Source organism: Mesoplodon mirus (assembly GCF_964341445.2).
Source record: "Mesoplodon mirus genome assembly, chromosome: 4".
NCBI lineage: Eukaryota > Metazoa > Chordata > Mammalia > Artiodactyla > Ziphiidae > Mesoplodon > Mesoplodon mirus.
In genome coordinates, this window is record NC_138979.1 from 105,062,990 (window position 1) to 105,090,612 (window position 27,623).

Sequence of the window (27,623 nt, forward strand, 5' to 3'; positions counted from 1 at the left end):
GAGGTAGCAAAATAGTTGCAAGTTCTCTAATAAATTAGCTTCCTCAGATTTTCCTCCCTCTCCTCAGAGTGGACTTTCAGAATCAAAGCTTTATCTATAAAGCAGTGGTTTGTCAGTCTTGCTGTCAAGGTTGCTGAAAAATTCACTAGATGGTAGCTAAGCCTATGTTGAGAAAGAATCTAAATTTACCATCCAGCCTCAAATGACTTTATGTGTCAAAGAGGTGGATTGAGAAATGAGGAGAGCAGCGGGGTAGATGGGTTCGATTACATAAAAGATACAGATTTATAATTTCATATCCTTAGTTGTACGAGAAACAAACATGAGAATGTTTGAAAAATCATATTTTGGTTAAGAGCAAAAAATTTCTAAGTTGCTTATCCTTCAGAGCCAAGTCATGTTTCAGTGCTTCAACTATATATGCTTAAATATTTTTAGCTGAGATATACTTAGAATCTTCTGCTTTCCAGCAATCTTAGAGCAGTAACAGTGACAACTAGAGTGAAAAAAAAATCAGGCAACAGCATAGAGGCACATTTGGTAATTCTGGTATTTTGATATGAAATAGTTAATTTTCATTGCCCTTTTCTAGTAATTTCCTTCCCTATACCCAAGACCTGGCGTAGTTCATGCTTCTGTTTAGCAGTCTAATACTTCACTTAGACCTATTCTCTCCCAAATGATTCCATGCTTCAAAGTCATCTTTTTATTCTAAAGTTCTGCCTCTTCAAATCTTCCCAACAACAAAGTCTCCTTCTACTCCTTCATTCACTGTGCCCCCACCACGTCATTCTGCAGGTAGCAGAATGGTAGTTATTCCATGTCTGAAAGGTCGCTAAAGCCCATTCAAAGCCTCTTTTCTAACTTGCGCAGCCCTCATCAAGGGGCCAAGCAGCAGCAGCTAGGTTATATGAGTAGACCAAGGGGCTGGTGGGTAAAACATGAAAACAGTAAAATATAATAAAAACAAATAATGTTGCCCCTTGAAAGGTAAGAAAATCTGGCCTTGTGGAAACCATTTTACCTGCTTTTCAATCTAGACCATTTAGTGGAAGGTCAGGAACACCTAAAGGAATGGTCGGCTATTCTGTCTCGTTACGATCCTATCATAACAGTTCCAAGTCTAGAATATATACATCTCCATGGTAAAGCAGCTCCTGTCTGCAAAATCAGGCCTTTATTACCTTAGTCAGCAAAAAGTAGATGAGATGTTAGAAGCACAAATTTAACAAGTACTATTTTATTATTTACAAAATACCTAGTGATCATAAGGGTACAGGTCACAAATTACAAACAGGAAAAGCACAGGGAAAAGTTGAGACAAATGCATTAAATGACAACAAAGTACCCATTAATATGGAATCCATTTGGAATAAAACAGTCCTTTGTTAAAGTTAGACAAGGCCAAGAGGAGGTACCTTGTTGAGTAGAAAATGCCAGTTACCTAGAAATATACTTCTACCAAAAAGCAGAAAGGTGTTCGTAGTGTACCTTAATTAAATCATAGCATATAGAGGTCCAGTGTTCCACAGTACCACCATTGGGTTTAGGCAGGAATCTGCGAGAGACTTGACTGCCTATCTTGCTGTAAGTGGAAAGCCCCAGGACTGATGAACTTCCCTACCTTCCATAAAGCTTTGTTCAGGTGACTTTGGAATGTGGTGTCAAACACCCCATTCATTTCTGCTGCAAGTTCCCTCAGAACAGACACTGTGGACTCATCACTGGCATTCAGAATCCGCACAAAGAATTTATTCCACAGTTCACCACCTTTTAGCCTAAAAATATATAAGACCATTTTCATCAAGATTAGGCATATAGGAGTTAGAATTCTTTCTGTGTTTAACTCAGTGGTACATTTATGCACCAACATGATTTAAGGTAATACCTAACTCTAGGGTTAGAGATCATTCAAGTAGTGTCCTTTGAAAACCCAAGGTGAAACTACAAAAAAAAAAAAAAAAAGAAGAAGAAGAAAGACTACCATAGTGGGAAAAGCCATAATATAATGCACATAGAGGGAAAGAAAATCTTTCATCTGAATCTATAAATTTCCTCCATGTACTAAGATGCAGCATTTCTCTTCTACAAATAGAAGAGAGACAAATTTTGTCTCCTCTCTTCTAACTTTCCTAAAGTCTAGGTCATTAGAAAAAGACTACAGCTTCCTCTCTCCCCTCGCCCAGTGGTTTATTATCTTCACAACCTTCTCAGAATCCTAAGCTCAAGTGAAGAAACAACTGCTTAAGTCTATGATGTTTGCACCTTTTTTTCTTTTTAAAGATCAGAGAAGCTTCTATTATTGTATAAGGCAAGGCTGTTAGGCAACCCCACCTGACCCCACTTGTTTCTGTTTGTGTAAGACCCACCTAGGACCATAACCAACTGGAGATAACCTGAATCTATCCTATATGCCTTACATTATATTTCAAACCTATTTTGAAAGTACATGTTAGAGACAAATAAGACTGGCCAAATTCTGAATAAAGAAAAAAATACAATTCAATTGTTGGGAGGGGAAAATGGAGGTGAAGGGGTGTTAAATTTTCAACACTGATTTTTCTTTTAACCAAAGAATGTATCAGTAAGTGATAGATTGGTAAGCTTATTCTGCGAAGTTAATAGCTATGATAAGGTAAGGGAGAACATGGGATATTTAATAAGTATTATGAGCAGGCTTGAAGGAGTACTAAGGTTCTGAGACCAAGCAGCTGTTATTAAGAGAGCATTTACTTCCTCACCAAGGAGATTCAGTTCTCTGCTTTGGTTTCACCCATTCATTAAATAAATAATAGCCTAAAATTAGTATGTAATTTAGAAATTTAACTTTCTTCAAGAGATGCTTATTAACTTTTGAAAAAAGCTATTAAAAAGGGCCATAAGACTAACACCAACTGGTTAGAAAATTATTCTCATAAAATGTTTCTATTAAGCCTTCTAAATTGAGAGGCTTCCATACTCTAGTCACGGTTTATATGTCTATGATACATCTAGGTCCAGAATGATGTCCTGAAGTCCAAATAGCTTGATTCCCATTTTTAATTAACAATTCCTTTGTCCTGCACAAGGTGCTCCACTGATACTCTAATGAAAACTGGTTAAAATTAATGAAATCATGGCATTTGGACTAAGAAATCAAGGCTGTCAAAGCAGAGAGAGCACCCAAGATAAAGAGAACATTATTTGGACAGGCAAAGACCCTGAAATCACCAATACTTACTCAGAAATATTTTGGCTAAGTCTCCAGAGGGACCCATCCCAGAAGACCTGCAGGTGTTCCTTGAACAATAGTAAATGTGCTAAATCTGCTATACCAAACAGATCTACCTGAAATCACAAAAAGCACCATCAGCTAAAATCATTCTCTGCTACTATCATGGCAATTTATTTATGTAGGAAGTTGACAAGTATCATAGTGCTTAGCTAAGTTTATTTTATGACGTACATTTTAGTATACTGTTCCTTATCCTTACAGTAAAGAGAGAAACTCCCCAAAGAAGTGATCAGTAGAGCCAACTCTAGGAATTATCCTAGAACAAAAGATGACAAATATATCTGGACTGTCAAATTCAAATTTGTACACCTACTAAATTTGCATGGCCTCTAGCTGTGATCTAAATGACTAGTTCAGGGCTATGTACATATTCAATCAGCAAAATGCCATATATCCAGAGCTGAGTCAGAAGGGATTTCTGAATATAATGCCACCATATAAAACACTTTATACTTGTCCTAATATCTTTTTTATATACATTATTTCATTTAATCCTCACAAGAATTCTGATGTAAACAGAGCTGATTATTATCTTTATTTTATAGAGAAGATCACAGAAAATGATTTACAAAAGACAACACAGGTAAGTGGTAGAAATGGCCCTGACACTTGGGTTACTGAGTTAGTCATGTGTCTGCACGTGTATGTGTAAATTCTTCAGTGTTGTGACAGAAAAATGGTACATTTTAATTGAGTTGGTGATATTTGAAAACTAGGTCATCTGTTCCAGGAGAGACAATATCAGTAAACACTAGCTTTCATGGCTTATCTAGGTAAGAAAGAGATTAAGAAACCCTCTCCATATTTGCTCAAGCTTGTTTTACACTTACCTGGTAGGGAGAAGAACAGTTAGCCAGGATCTTTTGTCCTTCCAGGATCTGTACAGTCCGAAAGCCGCTGAGGTTAAAAACATCTAGCTGTGCCCTAAGGTCAACACTGTAGGAAAAGTCCACTATCTTCAAAGCTTGATTGTTCTTATTACAATCATAGGGATCGTGGATTCTAAGCCCAGATGTAAGAGAAGGAGATAATAAAAATAGGCCATGAAAGAAGCTGCATAGCTGGTCTTTAAAAAAAAAAAAAAAAAAAGAAAGGAAAAAAAAGGTACTGCAGGTGTGCCTTAGCTATGCCAATAGCTCCCTCCAGTGGTTAGTTATGAAAATGCACCTGTAAGAGCAGTGGCAGTATCCACCCAACTGGGGAATGTTAAGATGAGTTTAGTGACCCAAGCTATATCTAAGCCACAGTGCATGGCCACCACAGAACATTTATCAAGTTTCCATATTATATAAACTAAATACTGGAAGTAGACTGCAGGCCTCTGTCTTGCACTGTACATATTAACATGTATAACAGCAATGATTTATACACTGACAAGAATTATGATGGAGGAAATTAAGCTTTGATAGATGTCACAGTCTTTCTTGTTTACTATTAGATTAGGCTTTCTGAGTGTCATTCAGATCCCTCCTTCCCAGAGTTTAACTGAAAACAACATAAGGCTGTTTTGTGGTAAAGTGATACCTTTACAAAATACTGTAAACCATCCTATTTATATTAAATTAATACCATACTCTGTTTTCCTCTTATATGTAATTCCAATCCTGTTTCCTTACAAAAAAAAAAAAAAAGAGGGCTTCCCTGGTGGTGCAGTGGTTGAGAGTCTGCCTGCCGATGCAGGGGACGCGGGTTCGTGCCCCAGTCCGGGAGGATCCCACATGCCGCGGAGCGGCTGGGCCCGTGAGCCATGGCCGCTGAGCCTGCGCATCCGGAGCCTGTGCTCCGCAACTGGAGAGGCCACAACAGTGAGAGGCCCGCGTACCGCAAAAAAAAAAAAGAGAAAAGAACTTTATAGCACTAATTCACTATTGATTTTCCTCAGGCTTATCTATTCCACGTAATAAAGCTATTCTCCAAAGAGATATAGGAACTATTTATGTGAGGAAAAAATGGATTATTTTTGTGTTCCTTCTGTTTCTCTGCTTTCTCAGTTGGTTTTTTTCAAATCCCTGATTGATATCAGTGGCAGGTCTTATATTCCTAAATACAGGCTTTGATTAATCCTATCACATATACCTCCACAGCACAGAATGATCTATTTTACTTTAAAATTTATGATTCCTTACTACAACTTGTTTTTGGCCATCATAAAACTATAATTCCCAAATATTTTCAAAACTTGGGAGAGGTAGGAAAAATGTTTCTGAGAATAATAAAAAGAAGCAGGAAGGTCTCCTAGCTCTCTAATCATCCATTCACTGTTACCCTGGGCAAGACATTCCACTTTTCTGGATCTCATTTTACACACACACACACAATGTAGAAACTGCATTAAATGATTTCAAAAGGCTCTTTCACACAGACATAGAGAATAGACTTGAGGACATGGGGAGGGGGAAGGGTAAGCTGGGATGAAGTGAGAGAGTAACATTGACATATATACACTACCAAATGTAAAATGTAAAATAGATAGGTAGTGGGAAGCAGCCGCATAGCACAGGGAGATCAGCTCGCAGCTTTGCGACCACCTAGAGGGGTGGGATAAGGAGGGTGGGAGGGAGATGCAAGAGGGAGGGGATATGGGGATATATGAATACATGTAGCTGATTCACTTTGTTATACAGCAGAAACTAACACAACATTGTAAAGCAATTATACTCCAATAGAGATGCTAAACAAAAAAGGCTCTTTCAACTCCTTGTGAATCTATATGAAATTTCCTATCAAATTTGAAAAGTTGTGACAAAGTAAAAGGCAATGTCTCTTCAACACTATGTGTTTTCCTGGAGTCCTCTAGTGACTGAGAGAAGGATATTTGAATACACAGCATACAAATGCCTAATCCCAAAAAGGCTTAGAAAATCTCTTTGCTTACAATTTCCATGAAAAGTCCTGAGAACTCTAGCACTATCCTCTGAAATTTCAGTGCTGTGAAATAGAACAAAAATAAAAACTATACCAGGGGTTCTCACATTTGGAAACATATGGGGAGATATTTGGTGATCACAATGGCTGGGGGATTGTAACTTGTGTTTGGGTGAGAGGTAGTTACGGGGAAATAGATATAAAACATCCTGACATGCTTGGACCAGACCTGCACAAAGAATTATCTCATTCAAAGTACCTGTGGTGCCCTGGATGAGAAATGCTGCTGTATTATGCCTGGGGAAGGCTTTAGGACTCTGCCATCTCAGGAAAGAAGGTAGGATGCTCTAGTTTTTTTGGTTATAATTGCAGAAATACATTGAAGGTTCTTTTAATTTCCATGCCAACTATGATTTAGAGTCTAATTCAGTTTCTTCTTACAGAATAAGTAGTCAGGAGAAATGTAAAGAATGATTCCAGCTTTTAGTGTACACCAATGACCTCAGAGAGAAAGTTAACTGCTTACCCAAGTCACAGGCTTGGGGCAGACAAAGCATCTTTAAACCAGACTGCTTCACTCAAATACCATGAGATCAATGCCCATTATTAGACGGGTGTGTTGGTCCTCTAGTCCTTTCCATAAAACAAAAATTATTGAGTATCTTTGCCTTGTTTATGCCTCAATGTTGTCTGTATTTTCTCAGTTCTTAGTATTTGGGCTTCATTTCTTATTTCCTGCTCTGTGCTCACCCCTTGAACCTGATGGCTAAACTGGATTTAATTTGAACACTAAGCCCCTTTTCTCAGCATGGTTTGCATTCGTACTCTGGTTTTACCTATTTCTCTTGGCAATTACCTCAATTTGGTGTGACTTAAGCTTTGGTCTTTGAAACTGAGCAGCGCCTCAGTTTTGTGAGCATCCTTGCTAGCTCTGCACTGGCCCCACACAAAGAAAGACTAGACAATCTACTTCACATTTCCCAAACATTCACATTTTACATCTCTTCTTTTTTTTTTTTTTTTTTTTTTTTTTTGCTGTACGCGGGCCTCTCACTGTTGTGGCCCCTCCCGTTGCAGAGCACAGGCTCCGTATGCGCAGGCTCAGCGGCCATGGCTCACGGGCCCAGCTGCTCCGCGGCATGTGGGATCTTCCCAGACTGGGGCATGAACCCGTTTCCCCTGCATCGGCAGGAGAACCCTCAACCACTGCGCCACCAGGGAAGCCCTACATCTCTTCTTGACAGGAATCATCACGATAGAGTTGTTAATTCTTTTTTTCTGAATTTTTTCCTCAACGTGTTTTTTTGTTTGAATTCTTTTAAACTATTCCCAGTGACTATTGACTTTTAGGTAGCAAATATTCTCTTAATGTACTGTGTTCATTAATATGGCATTTATCAAAAGGCAAAAGAGAATGGCAACTATCCATGTTTTATGACAAAGCTGATAGAGTTATAAGAGAATGAAAAGGACCAACCTGTTTCTAAGAATCAGACTCCTTGGACTCAAGTCACCATGGACTATTTCTGCTTTGTGTAGTTTCTCCATCATTGTCAAGAGGTTATAAATAATCAACACTGTCATTTCATGGGTAATAAATTCACTGTTTTGAAGAAGATCCTGGAAATAGAAGGATAGAAAACTATTTCTTAATTTGGGGTGACTTATACTCAATACCTTGCTTACCGCTGCCCTGTACTCTTCCTTGTTTTCTCTATTAGAATGTCAGCTCCTTTGTAGGTTGGGTTTTTGTCCCATTTTTAATAATGCTGCTCTCCAGTTAGATTGTTTATAAGGATTTAATGAAATAATGGATGAAAAGCATCAAGGGTGAGCCTGGCCCATAATAGGTGCTCTATAAATGGTAGTTTTAAAATACCATCATTCCAACCATTTTGGAGAATTTTTATTATCATCAAAATTGCAGCAAAACCATCACTATGTTGTACACCTGAAACTAATATAACATTGTCTATCAACTATACTTCAATTTAAAAAGAGAGGTGACAAATAAAAACCTCAGAAACACTAAACTAAAAAAAGGCAGTAAAACTTTCTTAAGAACATTCCAAAGAATAAAATGATATATTGTGGGGAGTTCCCTGGTGGCCTAGTGGTTAGGATTCTGGGCTTTCACTGCCAAGGGCCTGGGTTCAATCCCTGGTTGGGGTACTGAGATCCCGCAAGCCGTGTGGTGTGGCCAAAAAAGATATAATGTGTTTGGGTTCCAAAAATGATCCAGGGGGAAAGTATAGATAAGACAAGAGTGGCAAAAATAGACCTCTGGTTTCCATTCCTCACATAAGGAGCTTGGAAGTTACCACTGTCTTAACATGTAAAAAGCTGAGCCAACTGAAAAATCAACAACCTTTTAGGATCTGTAAGCATAGGGGGGCCCCACATTTTTGTGAACTTTACCTCTAGGAGCCAGACCAGGTTCTCACAGTAAATATCACAGAAAAATTCCCCTAGTGCTTCCAGCAGCGGGAAGGGAAAAAAGAACCATTTGAAATAGGCCACAGCACTCTGTTCTTTTTAACAAGGCCTGCCTTCAGGGGAAACTAGTTAACCAGAGCCTAACCTGCTGGGCCTGCTGGGGCATTATCAGAGCCTACCTGACCTGGGGAAGGGAAATAAACAATTCCAGCCCACTCCAGCCATCTTGTCCTACCTAAGCCGGGTGGTGGGGGGTATGGGGGTAGGAAACTGAGAAACTTGTGAAGTTCACAGTCCAAAGGCATAGGCTCGCTGCAAAAGACGATGAATCAGCACTGTACAACACCTTCCCTCCCCTCACACCTTATGATCATATTACTGAAGGCCTATTTACAGTAGTTCCTTTTACCCAGTACATCATGCCTGGCTATCAAGAAAAAATTACAAGGCATACCAAAAAGCAAAAAATGCAATTTGAACAAGCATCAAAACCAGATATGGCAGCGATGTTGGAATTATCAGACCAGGAATTTAAAACAAAAGTGGACATGAGCTGGTGATTGATGGTCACAGTTAGATGACCAGGTCATTACACAATTCTGTCTACTTTCATATGTTTGAAAATTGACATAATAAAAAGTTAAAGGAGGTTCTTGGTCAAAATAACTTGGAAAAAGAAAACAATGCTTTTAACTCATAATTTAATTGGTCTATTTCTAGAAGATTAACAGGAATTCTGTACTAAATTCCTTTGCTAAGTGGAGCACAAATCTCTCTACTTGAGGACTTTAAATGATATGTTTTCCTATTATTGCAAACCTGAAGGGTGAAGCAGTTTATATATTGGTGCCAAACAATACAGCCATCTTGGTATTGATAACAGATACACAAATTATCACACTCCTCATTCAAACGTTCCTTTAATTTGAAGTTGATATAAAAGTCCCATGGGACAGGTTGAGAAGATACCTGTAAGAAAATATATTTTAAAAATAAGAGTCATTAGAATCTATGGTTATCGTTGGCAGAATGAAAACACTCCCTCCAGCCCTTCCTATATCCCAACAGAAATAACAGTAACGGGATATTTTAAAAGGTAGAAATCTATAATAAAGGATGGAGCAGCAGGAAATTCTGAAAGCTGGAAAGAGAATAGTAAGAGGTAACAATCCACTTAACAGACCCAAGAAAGCTGATTCTAGCAATGGAGAAAGCTGAAAGCAACCATATTTATACTACAAGACCATCTCCCTGTAATATAAAACTGGTGGTACTAATTACCTATAGAAGTAAGGGTGAAGGTGGAGCTAAAACAGGAGTGGTTGAACTCCGTAAAGAGAACATCAGTCCCCAGATTCCCCTCCTGCTCCTGTAGCCCAGCCTAGCAACTGCCTCTCTCTCATTCTTGAAGACCAGAAGTTTATTTCTAGAGAATATAAAACAGAAGGGCTCTGGACTAGAGGACACCACGCATTGTTGAGGGTGGGAATACCATATGGAGAAGAGGAAAAAGTTTATTATACGTCAAATGTTAAGATGCATCTTCCTGCCCCTCTGCTCTCCAGACTAACTTCCCCATGCAGCTTTCAGGAGGCTAGCAGCCAGGATTACATGCTCTAGGCAGAAAACCAGAAGTTTTCTCTGAGGAATCTGATAAGCTCAAAAGACCCAAAGATTGAGGATTTTCCAACAAAATGACCAAGTGAGATCACTGTACAGTGAAGCCTACAGCTGTCAAGGTCCCACCATATAACAGAGCTTTCAAACTGGCTTTCTAGCAACCCACACTTAAATATGAAGAGACAGCCAAAGACTTGAAGAAAGCCTCTAATATGAAAGACAGAGATCAAAACAGACAAAAGGAGGGCTTCCCTGTTGGCGCAGTGGTTGAGAGTCTGCCTGCCGATGCAGGGGACACGGGTTCGTGCCCCAGTCCGGGAAGATCCCACATGCCGCGGAGCTGCTGGGCCCGTGAGCCATGGCCACTGAGCCTGCACGTCCGGAGCCTGTGCTCCGCAACGGGAGAGGCCACAACAGTGAGAGGCCCGCGTACCGCAAAAAAAAAAAAAAAAAAAACCAGACAAAAGGAAACAGATGATGCAGGGAGAAAAAAAAATTAAAGTATCATTAATATACTCAGAGATAAGGAATATTTCATCTTTGAAATGAAGAACAGAATGCTACAAAGAAAGAACTCTTAAATACATGATAAAAGAAATGAAAAACCCAGTAAAAAGACTGGAAATAAAGTTGACAAAACATTCAGAAAGTAAAGCAAAAAGACAGAGAAAATAGGAGAAAAAAAGATAAGGTTTTTAAAGAATCTGTCCAGGAGACCCCAAATCCTAATAAAAGGAATTCTAGAATAAGAGAACAGAAAAGACTGGGGGGAAGAAATAATTTTTTCTTTGAAGATAATTTCTCAGAACTGAAGGAGTCTCCAGATTGAAATGGCCATCAAGTGCCTAGCATATGGGTGAAAATACACTTTTATCAAAGCATGTAATTGTGAAATTTCAGAATGCTGGGGACAAACATAAGATCCTACAAGGATCCAGAGAGAGGGGGAAAAAAAAATCACACAGAGAATGGCAAAAGATTTTAAAAGCAAGGTTAGAGGCCAAAAGCTAATGGAGCTTATCTTCAAAATTCTAAAGAAAAAAAGTTTTGAACCTAGAATTCTAATATCCAGCCAACCTACCAATCAAATAAAGATGTGGAATAAGAAACTTTTTGACATGCAAGGTTTCAAAAAATTTACATCCTATGCATCCTTTCTCAGGAAGCTACTAAAATATGAGGACTTAAACCAAGAAAGAAGAAGAAAATGGGATCCAACGTAACTAGGCATTCAATATAAAAAAGAGGTCATGTGAATCCCTGGGATATTGGTGAATGGAAATTTCAAGGTAATATAGTGTGTGTGTGTGTGTGTGTGTACACGTGTCAAGCCTAGAATGTAACTTGTCCAGACTGGAGTGAGCCAGAAAATTTCAGATGTCCTCAAAAAGATAGAAATTGATGTAACACCTGACATGTTTGGACACATTGAGAGATTTACACAATACCCTCTCATTTCTGATATCTCATCTTGGCATATAATGGTGAGTGATTTCTCTATGTATCACTGACTTTCCTATAAGGAAGCTTATAGACTCTGAAAAGGATCTTATAGTACCATGGGGTCACAGTTACTACTTCAACCAACATTATTTACAAAGAAATTGAAATGACAGAGAATCAGTCCCACCTTTATTATGGTTAACTCTGCAGAGTTTCTTGGCGTCACCCAGAATAATTTGTAGTCTTCACATATCAGGTATTGTTGTTTAATGCAATAATCCTCATTATCTGTTGAGAAGGTTTGATTCCATTTCAAAATCACTGTGAATATGTATAGCCCCCCTAGCTTTTACTTCCTGGCTTAAGGGCTAAAGGCACTCACTTTATATTTGCCAGTTAGTAGCATCTAGAATACTTTTCAAAATCATTTGTTAAAAACTGAAAGAGGGGCACCATGATGAAGAGTGGCCCCCGCTTGCCACAACTAGAGAAAGCCCTCGCACAGAAACGAGGACGCAACACAGCAAAAATAAATTAATTAATTAATAAAAAAACTCCTACCCCCAACATCTTCTTAAAAAAAAAAAAAAAAAAAAAAAAAAACTGAAAGAGGGGATAAAAAAATTGGAAGAGGGGAAGACAATTCCTATTGTTACTGGGACATGAACTTATCAATGTGTCAATTTCTATAATGCTGTTTCTTACATTCTAGAAATATTGATTGTACTTAAGCATCAAATTCAAGTACAAATAATCACTTATTTGTATACTGTCATACACAAAAGGACATGCATTCAACGATACTTACCTAATTCAATTTCCTTCTCTATTTCCAAATTAGGCATTGGTCTATCTTCTACAATAAACTCTGTAGAGGTACTCAGCTCTGGTAGGGATTTTAGTAGTTGTCTGCGATACTGTGAACACCAGGGTGACTGAGTAGGGCTGTCTGGGGGAAAAAAAATGTTGAAAAAAAATTATCCCAAAACTTAAAATGGGTATTATAACAGAGGAGGGGGGAAGAAAAACCATGATCGCATGATCAATACTGCTAACCTAACAACACTCATCTATCTCAGGTCTTTATGGTACCGAATTCAGTTAGTACTCACTTATTCTAGAGATTTCACAATTTATGGCAACTTTTCTAGAGAAGAAATACTTATACCTTGGTTTGCTCTGATAAATAAGTGTTCACTGGACATGGATATAGATATTTGTTTACAAATGGTATATATGAACCTACCTGCAGTCTCACTAGTGAGCTCCAGTTTCTCAGGAATTTGAAGACATTTGATGGAGGAGGTGCTTGTAACTGAGGCAGAAGATCCAGAGAACCCAGAGGAGTGTGTGGCTTCACGGCTGTCTTCAATAATTGGGCTGAAAGAACCAGAGATGAGTCAATCCTCAAGGGGGTAATTTATATCAACTTATCTTTATTATACTTTTATTTGCTATTCAATAGTCTCAATTTTAAAGTCCATTATTTTCCTGAAAAAAAAAAGATTCATAATCAGAATCTAGGTTACTTTATCTACTCTGGTTGAAAAGCAATGCCAAGCATTAAATTTATGTTTTATTAACCTAATCTATAGGAAATGCCTTATTCTACGTCTATTCTAAACTGACTGAGAAAAACTAAGACACTAACTTCCTTCCTCTTTATCCATTCTTTGGACTTTTTAACTCTTCAATAAGCAAAGGTCAAGAAAGAAAAAGGGAAATTATTCAAGGTGAATACATGCTAGAAAATGTGAAAAAAGTTTGAAAATACAGTTTTAAAAGCACAAAATGGCAAATTAAAGAACATTCCTGGGCTTCCCTGGTGGCGCAGTGGTTAAGAATCTGCCTGCCAATGCAGGGGACACGGGATCAAGCCCTGGTCCAGGAAGATCCCACATGCCGCGGAGCAACTAAGTCCGTGCGCCACAACTACTGAGCCTGCACTCTAGAGCCTGCGAGCCACAACTACTGAGCCCACGTGCCACAACTACTGAAGCCCGTCCTGGAGCCCGTGCTCCGCAACAAGAGAAGCCACTGCAATGAGAAGCCACGCATCGCAATGAAGAGTACCCCCACTCGCCACAACTAGAGAAAGCCCGCACACAGCAATGAAGACCCAATGCAGCCAAAAATAAACAAATAAAATAAAAAAATTTTAAAAAGCAGCTTGCTCCTTAAAAAAAAAAAAAAAGACTATTCCTAAAACTGGAATAAGTTTGTTTAAATCAGGTGGCTTTTAAATATGGGGAGATCACAAGCCTTAGTCCCTCTCTATGCCATTCCCCTCTCTTCTTTATTCATTTCCATCTCTCTATCAAAAGATACTTAAAAAAACATGTCTCCAGTGGAGTCAAGATGGCTACCAGGAGGACGCGAAATTCGTGTCTCCTCACAACTACAGCACCTACCAGGAACTGGTGGGGGACCACAGACATCTAAGGGGACGGGAGGAACCCCCAGCCACCGGGTAGGATGTGGGGCATGGGGGGAGTAAAGGGGGAAGAGAAGTGGATGGGGACTGGACTGGTGCCCCTGAGGGGCAGCTGGGGGAGGGTAAGGGATCCCACCCTGAAAGGGGGAAACTGGGGAACCATTAGGAGGGCAGAGGATCAAAAGGGAGCATGGCCAGGTTTCCACTGCCCACTTGGACCCCCAGGAACCTGCTGAGATCCTGGGCCTGATCCTCTGCCCACTGAGGCCCTCTCCACACGTGCGGGTCCTGAGGGAGTGGGAGGGAGGGAAGGGGGAGCAAAAGTAAAGGTCGGACTTCAGGGACCAGCACCCCTGAGGGGTGTCTGGGGGAGGAGGAGTTCCTACACCCAGCAGGACGCACCCATGGTTAGGGGTCCAGTGTCCCAGTGGGGGGCGTGTGGGGGACACCCTGGCAGAGACTGTGGGGTCTGAATGAAACAGAAGGTAACACGGCCAGTGCCTTCCCTGTCCACTTAGGCACTGGGAAGCCTGTTGGACTCCAGGGCCTAATCTTCTGCCCTCAGAACCTCCCTCCTGCCCCGCAGAGCCCAAGCCCTGCCCCTATACCCTCACTCAGGGCCCTACCTCCAAACTCCCGAACGCCACACTCTAGAGGTCCTTCTTTCCACGTGCTGCCTACCCCCTTCTGTGCAGGTCCTAAGCAGAGGACCCGCCCCACGCCTGAACATCGCCCCGCCTAGGCCCCACCCCATGCTCAAACGTCACCCCCATGCCCTAGGTCCTGCCCTACCCTAAACCCCACCCCCCGCCTAAACTCCTCCCCCATAGTCAAGGCTTTTTTTCTTTTCTTTTCTCCTCTTTTAGATTGGGTTCTGTTTTACCTTGTTGATTCACTGTTGTTGATTCTTTTATATTTTTATTTTTCCTAATAAACCTTTTATTATTCTAATTTTATTTTATTCTTTATACTTTGTTAGTGACCTCTCCTTTTGGCTTCTTCCCCACCCCACCCCACCGCTTTTTTCCTTTTTTCTGCTGCGGTTTTATTTTACCTTGTTGCAGTTGCTTCAATTATAGTTTATTTTTCCTAATATATTTTTTATCTTTCTAATTTTATTTTTTTTTATTCTTTGATATTGTACTGCTCCTTCTTTTCTTTCTTTCTTCCTTTTTTTTTTTTTACCGTGCCACAAAGCTTGCGGGATCTTGGTTCTCAGGCTGGAGGTCGGGCCTGAGCTCCTGTGATGGGAGCTCCGAGTCCAAACCACTGGACTAACAGAGAACCTTAGACCCCAGGGAATATCAATGGGAGTGAGGCCTCCTGGAGGCACCAACGCCTGGATCTATCCAACTGCCTGCAAACTCCAGTTCTGGATGCCTCAGGCCAAACGACTAGTAAGACAGGAATACAACACCACTCATCAAAAAAAAAAAAGAAAAAGAAAGGACAAAATAACTTGTTACAGACGAAGGAGCAAGGTAAAAACCTACAAGACCAAATTAATGAAGACAAAATATGCAACCTACCGGAAAAAGAATTCACAGTAATGATAGTAAAGATGATCCAAAACCTCGGAAACAGAATGGAGAAAATACAAGAAACATTTAACAAGGATCTAGAAGAACTAAAGAGCAAACAAACAGTGATAAACAACACAATTACTGAAATAAAAAATACTCTAGAAGGAATCAATAACAGAATAACTGAGACAGAAGAATGGATAAGTGAGCTGCAAGATAAAATGGTAGAAATAACTGCCAGGGAGCAGAATAAAGAAAAAAGAATGAAAAGAATTGAGGACACTCTCAGAGACTCTGGGACAACATTAAACACACCAACATTCGAATTATAGGGGTCCCAGAAAAAGAAGAGAAAAAGAAAGGGTCTGAGAAAATATTTGAAGAGATTATAGTTGAAAACTTCCCTATCATGGGAAAGGAAATAGTCAATCAAGTCCAGGAAGCACAGAGAGTACCATACCGGATAAACCCAAAGAGAAACACGCTGAGACATATATTAATCAAACTATCAAAAATTAAATAAAAAGAAAAAATACTGAAAGCAGCAAGGGAAAAGCAACAAATAACATATAAAGGAATCCCCATAGGTTAACAGCTGGTTTTTCAGCAGAAACACTGCAAGCCAGAAGCGAGTGGAAGGACATATTTAAAGTGATAAAAGGGAAAAACCTACAATCAAGATTACTCTACCCAGCAAGGACCTCATTCAGATTTGACAGAGAATTTAAAACATTTACAGACAAGCAAAAGTTAAGAGAATTCAGCACCACCAAACCAGCTTTACAAAAAATGCTAAAGGAACTTCTCTAGGAAGGAAATGCAAGAGAAGGAAAAGACCTACAATAACAAACCCAACAATTAAGAAAATGGTCAAAGGAACATACATATCGATAATTACCTTAAATGTAAATGGGTTAAATGCTCCAACCAAAAGACACAGACTGGCTGAATGAATACAAAAACAAGACCCGTACATATGCTGCCTACAAGAGACCCACTTCAGACCTAGGGACACATACAGACTGAAAGTGAGGGGATGGAAAAAGATATTCCATGCAAATGGAAATCAAAAGAAAGCTGGAGTAGCAATTCTCATATCAGACAAAATAGACTTTAAAATAAAGACTATTACAAGAGACAAAGAAGGACACTACATAATGATCAAGGGATCAATCCAAGAAGAAGCTATAACAATTGTAAATATTTATGCACCCAACATAGGAGCACCTCAATACAGAAGGCAAATGCTAACAGCCACAAAAGGGGAAATCGACAGTAATAAAATAATAGTAGGGGACATTAACACCCCACTTTCACCCACGGACAGATCATCCAAAATGAAAATAAATAAGGAAACACAAGCTTTAAATGACACATTAAACAAGATGGATTTAATTGATATTTATAGGACATGCCATCCAAAAACAACAGAAGTGCTCAAGTGCTCATGGAACATTCTCCAGGATAGACCATATCTTGGGTCACAAATCAAGCCTTGGTAAATTTAAGAAAACTGAAATCATATCAAGTATCTTTTCCAACCACAACGCTATGAGACTAGATATTAATTACAGGAAAAAAACTGTAAAAAATACAAACACATGGAGGCTAAACAATACACTACTAAATAACCAAGAGATCACTGAAGAAATCAAAGAGGAAATCAAAAAATACCTAGAAGCAAATGACAATGAATACATGACAACCCAAAACCTATGGGATGCAGCAAAAGCACTTCTAAGAGGGAAATTTATAGCAATACAATCCTACCTCAAGAAACAAGAAAAATCTCAATTAAACAACCTAATCTTACACCTAAAGCAATTAGAGAAAGAAGAGCAAAAAAACCCCAAAGTTAGCAGAAGGAAAGAAATCATGAAGACCAGATCTGAAATAAATGAAAAAGAAATGAAAGAAACAATAGGAAAGATTAATAAAACTAAAAGCTGGTTCTTTGGGAAGATAAAATTGATACACCATTAGCCAGACTCATCAAGAAAAAAAGGGAGAAGACTCAAATCAACAGAATTAGAAATGAAAAAGAAGTAACAACTGACAATGCAAAAATACAAAGGATCATGAGATATTACTACAAGCAACTCTATGCCAATAAAATGGACAACCTGGAAGAAATGGACAAATTCTTAGAAAAGCACAACCTCCTGAGACTGAACCAGGAAGAAATAGGAAATATAAACAGACCAATCACAAGCACTGAAATTGAAGCTGTGATTTTAAATCTTCCAACAAACAAAAGCCCAGGACCAGATGGCTTCAGAGGTGAATTCTATCAAACATTTAGAGAAGAGCTAACACCTACCCTTCTCAAACTCTTCCAAAATATAGCAGAGGGAGGAACACTCCCAAACTCATTCTATGAGGCCACCAGCACCCTGATACCAAAACCAAACAAAGATGTCACAATAAAAGAAAATTACAGGCCAATATCTCTGATGAACATAGATGCAAAAATCCTCAACAGAATACTAGCAAACAGAATCCAACAGCACATTAGAAGGATCATACACCATGATCAAGTGGGGTTTATCCCAGGAATGCAAGGATTCTTCAATATACGCAAATCAATCAATGTGATACAACATATTAATAAATTGAAGGAGAAAAACCACATGATAATCTCAACAGATGCAGAAAAAGCTTTTGACAAAATTCAACACCCATTTATGATAAAAACTCTCCAGAAAGTAGGCATAGAGGGAACCTACCTCTACACAATAAAGGCCATATATGACAAACCTACAGCCAACATCGTCCTCAATGGTGAAAAACTGAAATCATTTCCACTAAGATCAGGAACAAGACAAGGGTGCCCACTCTCACCACTATTATTCAACATAGTTTTGGAAGTTTTAGCCACAGCAATCAGAGAAGAAAAAGAAATAACAGGAATCCAAATAGCCAAAACAATCTTGCAAAAGAAAAACGGAGCTGGAGGAATCAGGCTCGCTGACTTCAGACTATACTACAAAGCTACAGTAATCAAGACAGTATGGTACTGGCACAAAAACAGAAATATAGATCAATGGAACAGGATAGAAAGCCCAGAGATAAACCCACGCACATATGGTTATCTTATCTTTTTTTTTTTTTTTTTTTTGCGGTACGTGGGCCTCTCACTGTTGTGACCTCTCCCCTTGCGGAGCACAGGCTCTGGATGCGCAGGCTCATGGGCCCAGCTGCTCCGCGGCATTTGGGATCTTCCCGGACTGGGGCATGAACCCATGTCCCCTGCATCGGCAGGCGGACTCTCAACCACTGCGTCACCAGGGAAGCCCTGGTCACCTTATCTTTGATAAAGGAGGCAGGAATGTACATTGGAGAAAAGACAGCCTCTTCAATAAGTGGTGCTGGGAAAACTGGACAGCTACATGTAAAAGAATGAAATTAGAACACTTCCTAACACCATACACAAAAATAAACTCAAAATGGATTAAAGACCTAAATGTAAGGCCAGACACTATAAAACTCTTAGAGGAAAACATAGGCAGAACACTCTATGACATACATCACAGCAAGATCCTTTTTGACCCACCTCCTAGAGAAATGGAAATAAAAACAAAAATAAACAAATGGGACCTAATGAAACTTCAAAGCTTTTGCACAGCAAAGGAAACCATAAACAAGACGAAAAGACAACCCTCAGAATGGGAGAAAATATTTGCAAACAAAGCAACTGACAAAGGATTAATCTCCAAAACATACAAGCAGCACATGCAGCTTAATATCAAAAAAACAAACAACCCAATTCAAAAATGCACAGAAGACCTAAATAGACATTTCTCCAAAGAAGATATACAGAATGCCCACAAACACATGAAAACATGCTCAACATCACTAGTCATTAGAGAAATGCAAACCAAAACTACAATGAGGTATCACCTCACACTGGTCCGAATGGCTATCATCAAAAAATCTACAAACAGTAAATGCTGGAGAGGGTGTGGAGAAATGGGAACCCTCTTGCACTGTGGGTGGGAATGTAAATTGATACAGCCACTATGGAGAACAGTATGGAGGTTCCTTAAAAAAATAAAAACAGAACTACCATATGACCCAGCAATCTCACTATTGGGCATATACCCTGAGAAAACCATAATTCAAGAAGAGTCATGTAGGGGCCTCCCTGGTGGCGCAGTGGTTGAGAGTCCGCCTGCCAATGCAGGGGATACGGGTTCGTGCCCCGGTCTGGGAGGATCCCATATGCCGCGGAGCGGCTGGGCCCGTGAGCCATGGCCGCTGGGCCTGCGCATCCGGAGCCTGTGCTCCGCAACGGGAGAGGCCACAACAGTGAGAGGCCCGCATACCGCAAAAAGAAAAAAAAAAAAAGAGTCATGTACCACAATGTTCAATGTAGCAGTATTTACAATAACCAGGACATGGAAGCAACCTAAGTGTCCACTGACAGATGAATGGATAAAGAAGATGTGGCACATATATACAATGGAATATTACTCAGCCATAAAAAGAAATGAAATTGAGTTATTTGTAGTGAGGTGGATGGACCTAGAGTCTGTCATACAGAGTGCTGCAAGTCAGAAAGAGAAAAATAGATACTGTACACTAACATATATATATGGAATCTAAAAAAAAAAAAAAGGTTCTGATGAACCTAGGGGCAGGACAGGAACAAAGTCACAGATGTGGAGAGTGGACTTGGGGACATGGAGAGGGGGTAGGGTGGGCTGGGACGAAGTGCGAGGTTAGCACTGACACGTATACACTACCAAATGTAAAATAGATAGCTAGTGGGAAGTAGCTTCATGGCACAGGGAGATCAGCTCAGTGTTCTGTGACCACCTGGAGTGGTGGGATGGGGAGGGTGGGACAGAGATGCAGGAGGGAGGGGATATGGGGATATACGTGTGCATGTAGTTGAGTCACTTTGTTGTACAGCAGAAACTAACACAACACTGTAAAGCAATTATACTCCAATAAAGATGTTAAAAAAAAACAAAAACATGTCTCTAATTGCCTATTTGAAATTAGCATCAACCTACTCTACCATTATTTTAAGCTCAATATTAAAGGAAAAATAAATGCCTCGTCTCTATCAATCAGGTACACTTTGCTGAGTTTCCTCAAAGATACCATAACCAGCAAAATTTACTTTTAACCCTTAGAATCAAATCAGTTACTAAATCCCATTAACACTTTATCTGGAGGAGCCCAGCTGTCAGGTAAAGCACTTAGCACAGTACCCAGCAGGTAGTAAAAGCTTCATAATTGATTGCTATAACTGACAAGCACACACAGAATAAGGAAGCCCTCAAACAACCTGATTTGTACAACCTATAATCACCAGTCACCTCAGCTTCTTGATGCTGAGAGTTGGATTGTAGATAGTGCCAGAAGCAGTTTGCTGGTCCTCAGAAGTCTTCACATCTAGGTCCTCTTCCTGCAACAGTCTCTCAGGATCAGAAGGGAGATCCTTCAAGGATATTATCTCATGAAAAGGAGTGGATGCAAAACGAGCTGCTCTAGCGAAGTCACAAGTGTCTTCTGGGTTAGGACCAATAGTTACATTCCTGAAACCTGTGATAATAGCATCCTCACTCAAGGGCTCAATTCCTGTAAATTCATCCTGAAAAACCACAAAAAACTTGGCTCAAACATTTCAGTGAGCATATGAATGGCCTATCTTTTTTAGTGAAAGAGATACATATTAGATAAGTGATTTTTAACACAGGGTGCAAAAGTATCATATCAGAATCTCTAGAGAAAGACAAATTTAAAAAGCACATCATTACATTTGAGGAAAAAGGTTTTGTATTATGAAAACAGCAAATTATATTTCATCAAAAAATACACTGCGAGGATTCTCCATACAAAGGAAAAATACTGGACAATGTTTTTTTCCCAACCAATTTCACCTAGGAACTAGAGGACTAATGCTATTTTTCTTCTGGCTTTGGCCTAAATATGTTCAAATAATCTGCTATCCTCCTTGCTTTTAAGTCTTTTTCTTTGACAAATGTTTAATTTCTATTTTATTTCTTAAAGGTAATTCATGAGCATGGTAGAAAATATGGGAAAAAAAGTATAAAATAATGGAAAACATTTAAAATACACCTTTGTCTTTAAAAGTAATACAGTATATAGTTTTAAAAAGTCAACTAGTTTAAAAGGATATATAGTGAAAAAGTCTCCTTTCCACACTTGATTCCCCCTGACATCTCCACTCCAGTTACTACTCCCCAGAGGCAACTGCTGTGACCATATGCATCTGGTAGGATACATGCACAAGCATATTCTATGCGTTTAAAAAGGAGGTTTAAAAAAAATAAAAAATAAAAAAATAAAAAAGAGGTTTTAAACAAGTGAAATTATAGCATCTATGCTAGTCTATATTATTCCTTCTCATTATATTTTTTAGTATATTTTCTGTGATATTAAAAATTCTTTAGAAACATGATGGTAACATCGTGGGTTTATCAGAAGTTGACCAAATGTTTTAGGTTATCCCCTGTTTTTCACTGTCATAAAACTATTTTAAATATTCTTGTAGATTTAAATCTTTAAGAATATGTTAACTTTCTTAGGAATAATTCATATAAGTAGAACTATCAGGTCAAAAAGGTAATTGAACACTAAGAGTCTTTATACATACCGCCTAACTGCCCTCAGAGGGACTGTACCACTTTATACATTTACCTGAAGTACACAAAAATGCCTATTTCATTTAACCCTTATAGATACTAGATATTAATTTTCTAGATCATTACCAATATGATACATACTCTGAATTTCTGACTCAACATTATTTAGTAGAGGTGAGATACATCTAGAAGAAACAATAAGTGAAACTAAAAAATTGTAAGATTAGAGTAAAATAGATGTCTGCAGTCTAAGAATACATTTTATGCAAATTCTACTTATGGCCCTATTAGTTTAGACACTTAAATTTTTTTTTTTTTGTAGGGGAAAGAGTCCTGGTAGGTACCTATTAACATAATTCAAGTAAAAGGTTTAAGACAAAAAAACTAGATTGAGATTTACCCCTTTAATAACTTAGTCCATCCTTGAACAGCTGAACCTAGAACCACTACCTCCAAATCTAGCCTATCCATCTATTCTCTGGTGGTATTCTCCAGAACACAGTATGTAAAACTTACTCTTCCACATCATTATCTTTTCATAGCAGTCAGTGGATTACCTATATTAGAATTACTTGGGAAACTATTTAAAACAAATAATAATACATGCTTGGGTTTTATCCCTGGAAATTCCAATTCAGTATAGTTGGAATGGGGCCTGAGCACCTTTAGTCATAAATGGCTCCCAAGGTTCCTCTGGGTTGCTGGAAATTTTCTGTATCTTGACATGGGTGAAGACCGCATGGATATTCACATATATAAAAATTAATATTTGTGCAGTTTATGAATATAAAATATACCTCAATAAATAAGTAAACAAAAACATGTTTGAGTCATTCCCTAGGATGTGGAGAATATACTGTTTTAAATCACTGTAGCTACTGATCATGTCTCCCCTTAAAAGTCTTCAGATTAAACATACTCAGTTCCCTTCAATCTCAAGACAAGTTTCCAGATTCTGGTTTAAGACTTCAATGAAATGTCACCGATAAAGTTTATTTACTTTGTCTTGAATGTCTACACAGCGTCTTTTTCTATCCTAAGTATTATCATGTCAGTAGTCCACAGTGGTTAAAATAAAACATTACCACAAAAAAAAAAAAAAAAAAGCTTGGTTCACATAACTCTTTCATTGCCAAAGTTTCATAAACATTTTATAAGATCTTTGGCTTTCAAGGCAGTGATTTTTCCCCACTTAAAAAAATTGAGATATAATTAACATATCAAAAACTTCACCCCTTGGGCTTCCCTGTGGCGCAGTGGTTGAGAGTCCGCCTGCCGATGCAGGGGACATGGGTTTGTGCCCCGGTCCGGGAAGATCCCACGTGCCGCGGAGCGGCTGGGCCCGTGAGCCATGGCTGCTGGGCCTGTGCGTCCGTAGCCTGTGCTCCACAATGGGAGAGGCCCCAACAGTGAGAGGCCCGCATACCGCAAAACAAACAAACAAAAACAAAACAAAACAAAAAACTTCACCCTTTAAAAGTGTGCATTTCAGTGGTTTTTAGTATATTCATAGGGCTTTGCAACCATCACCACTATCTAACTCCAGAACATCTTCATCACCTTAAAAAGAAACACCATATCCATTTGTAGTCACTTTCCAACCCACTCTCTCCCTAATCCCCTGGAAATCCCTCATCTACTTTCTGTCTTTATGGATTTGCCTATTCTGGACATTTCACATAAATGGAATCATACAATATGTGTTCTTTTGTGTGTGGTTTCATTTTAGCAGTGTTTTCAAGGTTCATTCATGTTGTAAGATATATCAGTACTTCATTCCTTCTTACGGCTGAATAATATTCCATTGTATGGATACACAACATTTTGTTTATCCATGCATCAGTTGACGAACACTGGGTTGTTTCGTTTTTGGCTATTATGAAAAATGCTGCTATGAACATTCATGTAGTTTTTTGTGTGAAGATATGTTTTAAATTCTTTTGGATATATACCTAGGAGGGAATTGCTGGATCATACGGTAAGTCTATGTTCAACATTTTGAAGAACTGCCAAACTGTTTTCCAAAGAGGATGCATCATTTCACATTCTCACCAGCAAAGTATGAGGGTTTTAGCTACTTCCCATCCTCACCAACACTTGTTATTTTGTCTTTTTGATTATAGCCATCCTAGAGCATGTGTGCAATATTTCACTGCAGTTTTGATTTTCATTCTCTGATAACAGGTGGTTATGAGCGTCTTTTCATTTGCTTATTTCAAGCCAGTAATTTTCATTTTAACCCTAAACTTTTGTGAGAATTGAATGAAACTATCCACTAGTCCATTTATATAAACTTAGGGATATTTGCTCCTTACGCAAACATCTGGAGACACATCCTCATTTGAGGTGATGCTTTCTGAAGTTTTGAGAATTGCAAGGGGTCTTCGTTGGGCTAAAACCCGTGGGGGATCTGCAGAAGGACTGGAAAAAGACATATTTCATTTAGCAATTTTTCTCTTAACATAGATAACAGTAACCTCCTATTTCATCCTCATTTATAATAATAGAAAACTTTTAATTGTCAAAACAAAACAAAACCAAAACCCCCCTCAAACCTGATAGTCTTTTTTTCTGAAAGAAGAAATTCATCAAAAATGGAGAAAGGTACACTGGAACCTATAGAAAGAGAGACTAAATTTACACTCTTAAGAGTAAATGCCCTACTCTTCAAGACAACTAGGTCAATTAACATTTTTGCTGTTTGAAAGCAGAAAGACAATTGTTTATCTTTTATAATAAATAATTTCAAATATATAAAAGTAGACATCATTTAATAACAATTACCTAAACATGGATGATCTTGTTTCATCTTTATTTCCCACTACTACTCCCCCAAACCTAACCCAATTCTGGATTATTTTGAAGCAAATACAAAACCGTATCATTGCATATGTAAATATTTTAGCACATATTTCTTAAAGAGATAGCCTCTTTTTAAAAAGCATAATCTCAAAACATGATCATACCTATAGAATTAACAATTTCTGTATTCAAATATCCAGTCAGAGGTTTCACATTTTACCAAAACTTTTTAGAAAGTTTGAATTAGGAATGCAAAGTAGATTCATACACTGTGACTAGTTGAAATGCCTCTTAAATTGCTTTTATTTTATAGGGTTTTTGTTTTTGCTATTAATTTTTTATTTTAGAAACTGGGTTGTTTGCCCCATAATGCTGGATTTTTTGCCAGTTATATTCTGTTTCACATGTTCTTCTATGCTTTGCATTTCCTATAAATTAATGGTTAGAATTAGAGGTTTAATCAGATTCTACTGAATTTTTTAAACTACTTATAGATGGATATTCATGTTTCTACCACTTTTAACATGTTTCTGAAAAGACAACAAATTTGAATATAAAATAGCTTTAGTTTTAAACTTTCTCCCCTCATTCTTCCAAAAAACCACTTTCCACTCTTGGCTGGGTACTACTGATATGCTTAGCTAGAGTACATTAACTAAAGTGGAAGATTATTTTGTAGTTAGTACAAATTTAAATTACATTTAAACCAAATATTTTAAAGCAATGAGTTATTTTATAAAAATATTCTTTCAAAAAAAATAAAAAAATAAAAAAATAAAAATATTCTTTCAAATGTCTAACATATCTTGAATCATATGCTTATAACTGAATTCCATGATTCAAAGATAACAGTACCTTTGTCCCTCTCTCTGCTTTCTTTCAAATCCTTTTACCACAATCAAGAGAAGTATTTACACTTATTACATAATGCATTTGTATCAGTAAGTTCTTCATGAGATTGTCAAATAAAACTCACTTTTAGAATGAGGCTGTTCTTGCCAAATGTTTTCTGCAAGTGAAGTTTCCCTGTGAAGAAATTTGTTTTAAAACATGTGCTTAGTACCCACAGAAAGAATTATTTAATTCTTAAAAGTCCAAGAGGTCTTTTTATTAAATATAATCTTCTTCACTCTAAGATAAAGAAAATATTCTAGTACCATTAAACCAAATTCTTTAAGATAGAACCTTCAGTCATTAAAATTGTCATAGAATTATATTTGATAACAGATGTTAAGTTACATTAAGTTACTTTAACAGTATAAGCAGATTACAAAATGGTAAGCTTTCATTTTTATAAAACAAAACCAAAACAACAAATAAGAAGAAATATATCTATGTTAATACTAGTCATCTCTTGGTAGTAGAAATGGGTGGTATTATCATTTTAAAAATTATTTGATTGTTTTTATAAGAAACATGTATATTTTTTAATGGAAAAAAAGCCAGCACCCAGACCTCCCTCATCAGCATCAAAGCTTATGTTGTGACAAAGACTTGTAAAAATCATGTCTCAATACTATAAAAGTTAAGGAGACTTCAAGTCACTAGAGAGTCAAAGGTTGGTTCTAGATGCCCTCCTATAAGCACCATCCCTCCCACCAATGCGGTCCTACCTGGCACAAGAGTTTACTGGGCAAGCAGAATTGCATAGAGCCATTCCTGGTATTTCCTGAGACTCTGAAACAATTCGCAGTTCAGCTGTCTCCTCTGTAGACATCTTCTCTTCTTGCTATTTGCATTAAATAAACAAAATCAATGTGTCCCTCCTACGTAGAAAATGCTACCTATTCTCAAGTTTTAGTGCCAAAATTAACTTTACTATACTCTTCCCCTAGACATATATTAACCATATAAAATGCCTGTACCACAAAAGTTCTTCCCAATAATTTATGTTCCCAGTATAAACTGGTACTGTTGTACTCAACTGAGTAGTGGCAAGGAAATAAATACACACTAAATTTCTTTAGCTAATCTCATTTTAATGGAACATAACTAGAATAAAAATCTAAAGTCAGAAGTAACAGAATAGTGATTTAGAGTATAACTAAGAAGTCAATAGTCAATAAATTGCATCACTTATATGCCGCAAATTCCATTTGAAGTCACCTGTTAAATTACTTTCCTGCTCAACTTTACTGATACTAATAGTGAAGAAACTATCAGAAACTGAGTGGGTCTGACAGGACTTTTTACTTTCTATATTTTTATATTGTTTAAATTTGTTTCAATAAGCATTAGTTGTACGTATTGAAAAAGAGAATGACCTGATCACTTGCTCTTTCTTGCTGAGTAGTTTGGATTTCTTTTAGCTTCTTCTCCATCTCTTCAATCTGCTTCTGCATTTCTGCTCTCTTCTCTGCACTGGTCAGTAGCTCAGCTAGAAACAGTGAAGTTGGCTGAGGCATTATGCCTCATAGCAATTTATCCTGTCAAAAACTGTCTTTGGGGCTCATGTCCTCAACGTATGTTAATATTACAGATAAGAATGATACAAATGGAGCAAAGCCCTCAACTTGAGGTCTAGGTCTCTATTATTTTTTTATTTATATATATATTTTTTGCGGTACACGGGCCTCTCAATGTTGTGGCCTCTCCCGTTGCGGAGCACA

At 38.1% G+C, this 27,623-nt stretch overlaps 1 protein-coding gene across 1 annotated transcript in view; it reads right to left on the reverse strand.

Moving 5' to 3' along the window:
- Nucleotides 1-1,224: 1,224 nt before the first annotated feature.
- Nucleotides 1,225-27,623, reverse strand: part of BUB1B (BUB1 mitotic checkpoint serine/threonine kinase B) — a 57,800-nt gene continuing 31,401 nt past the window's right edge. Inside the window, exons 10-23 of the mRNA XM_082617910.1 lie at nucleotides 27,279-27,391; nucleotides 26,628-26,743; nucleotides 25,991-26,040; nucleotides 24,768-24,828; nucleotides 24,528-24,633; nucleotides 20,923-21,197; nucleotides 12,885-13,018; nucleotides 12,447-12,587; nucleotides 11,826-11,926; nucleotides 9,395-9,544; nucleotides 7,617-7,759; nucleotides 4,105-4,276; nucleotides 3,221-3,327; nucleotides 1,225-1,778 (exon numbers count right to left, since the gene is read on the reverse strand). Of these exons, the coding sequence (XP_082474036.1) occupies nucleotides 1,547-1,778; nucleotides 3,221-3,327; nucleotides 4,105-4,276; nucleotides 7,617-7,759; nucleotides 9,395-9,544; nucleotides 11,826-11,926; nucleotides 12,447-12,587; nucleotides 12,885-13,018; nucleotides 20,923-21,197; nucleotides 24,528-24,633; nucleotides 24,768-24,828; nucleotides 25,991-26,040; nucleotides 26,628-26,743; nucleotides 27,279-27,391 (1,901 nt within the window). The 3' untranslated portion in view covers nucleotides 1,225-1,546. The remainder of the gene's footprint in view (nucleotides 1,779-3,220; nucleotides 3,328-4,104; nucleotides 4,277-7,616; nucleotides 7,760-9,394; nucleotides 9,545-11,825; nucleotides 11,927-12,446; nucleotides 12,588-12,884; nucleotides 13,019-20,922; nucleotides 21,198-24,527; nucleotides 24,634-24,767; nucleotides 24,829-25,990; nucleotides 26,041-26,627; nucleotides 26,744-27,278; nucleotides 27,392-27,623) is intronic.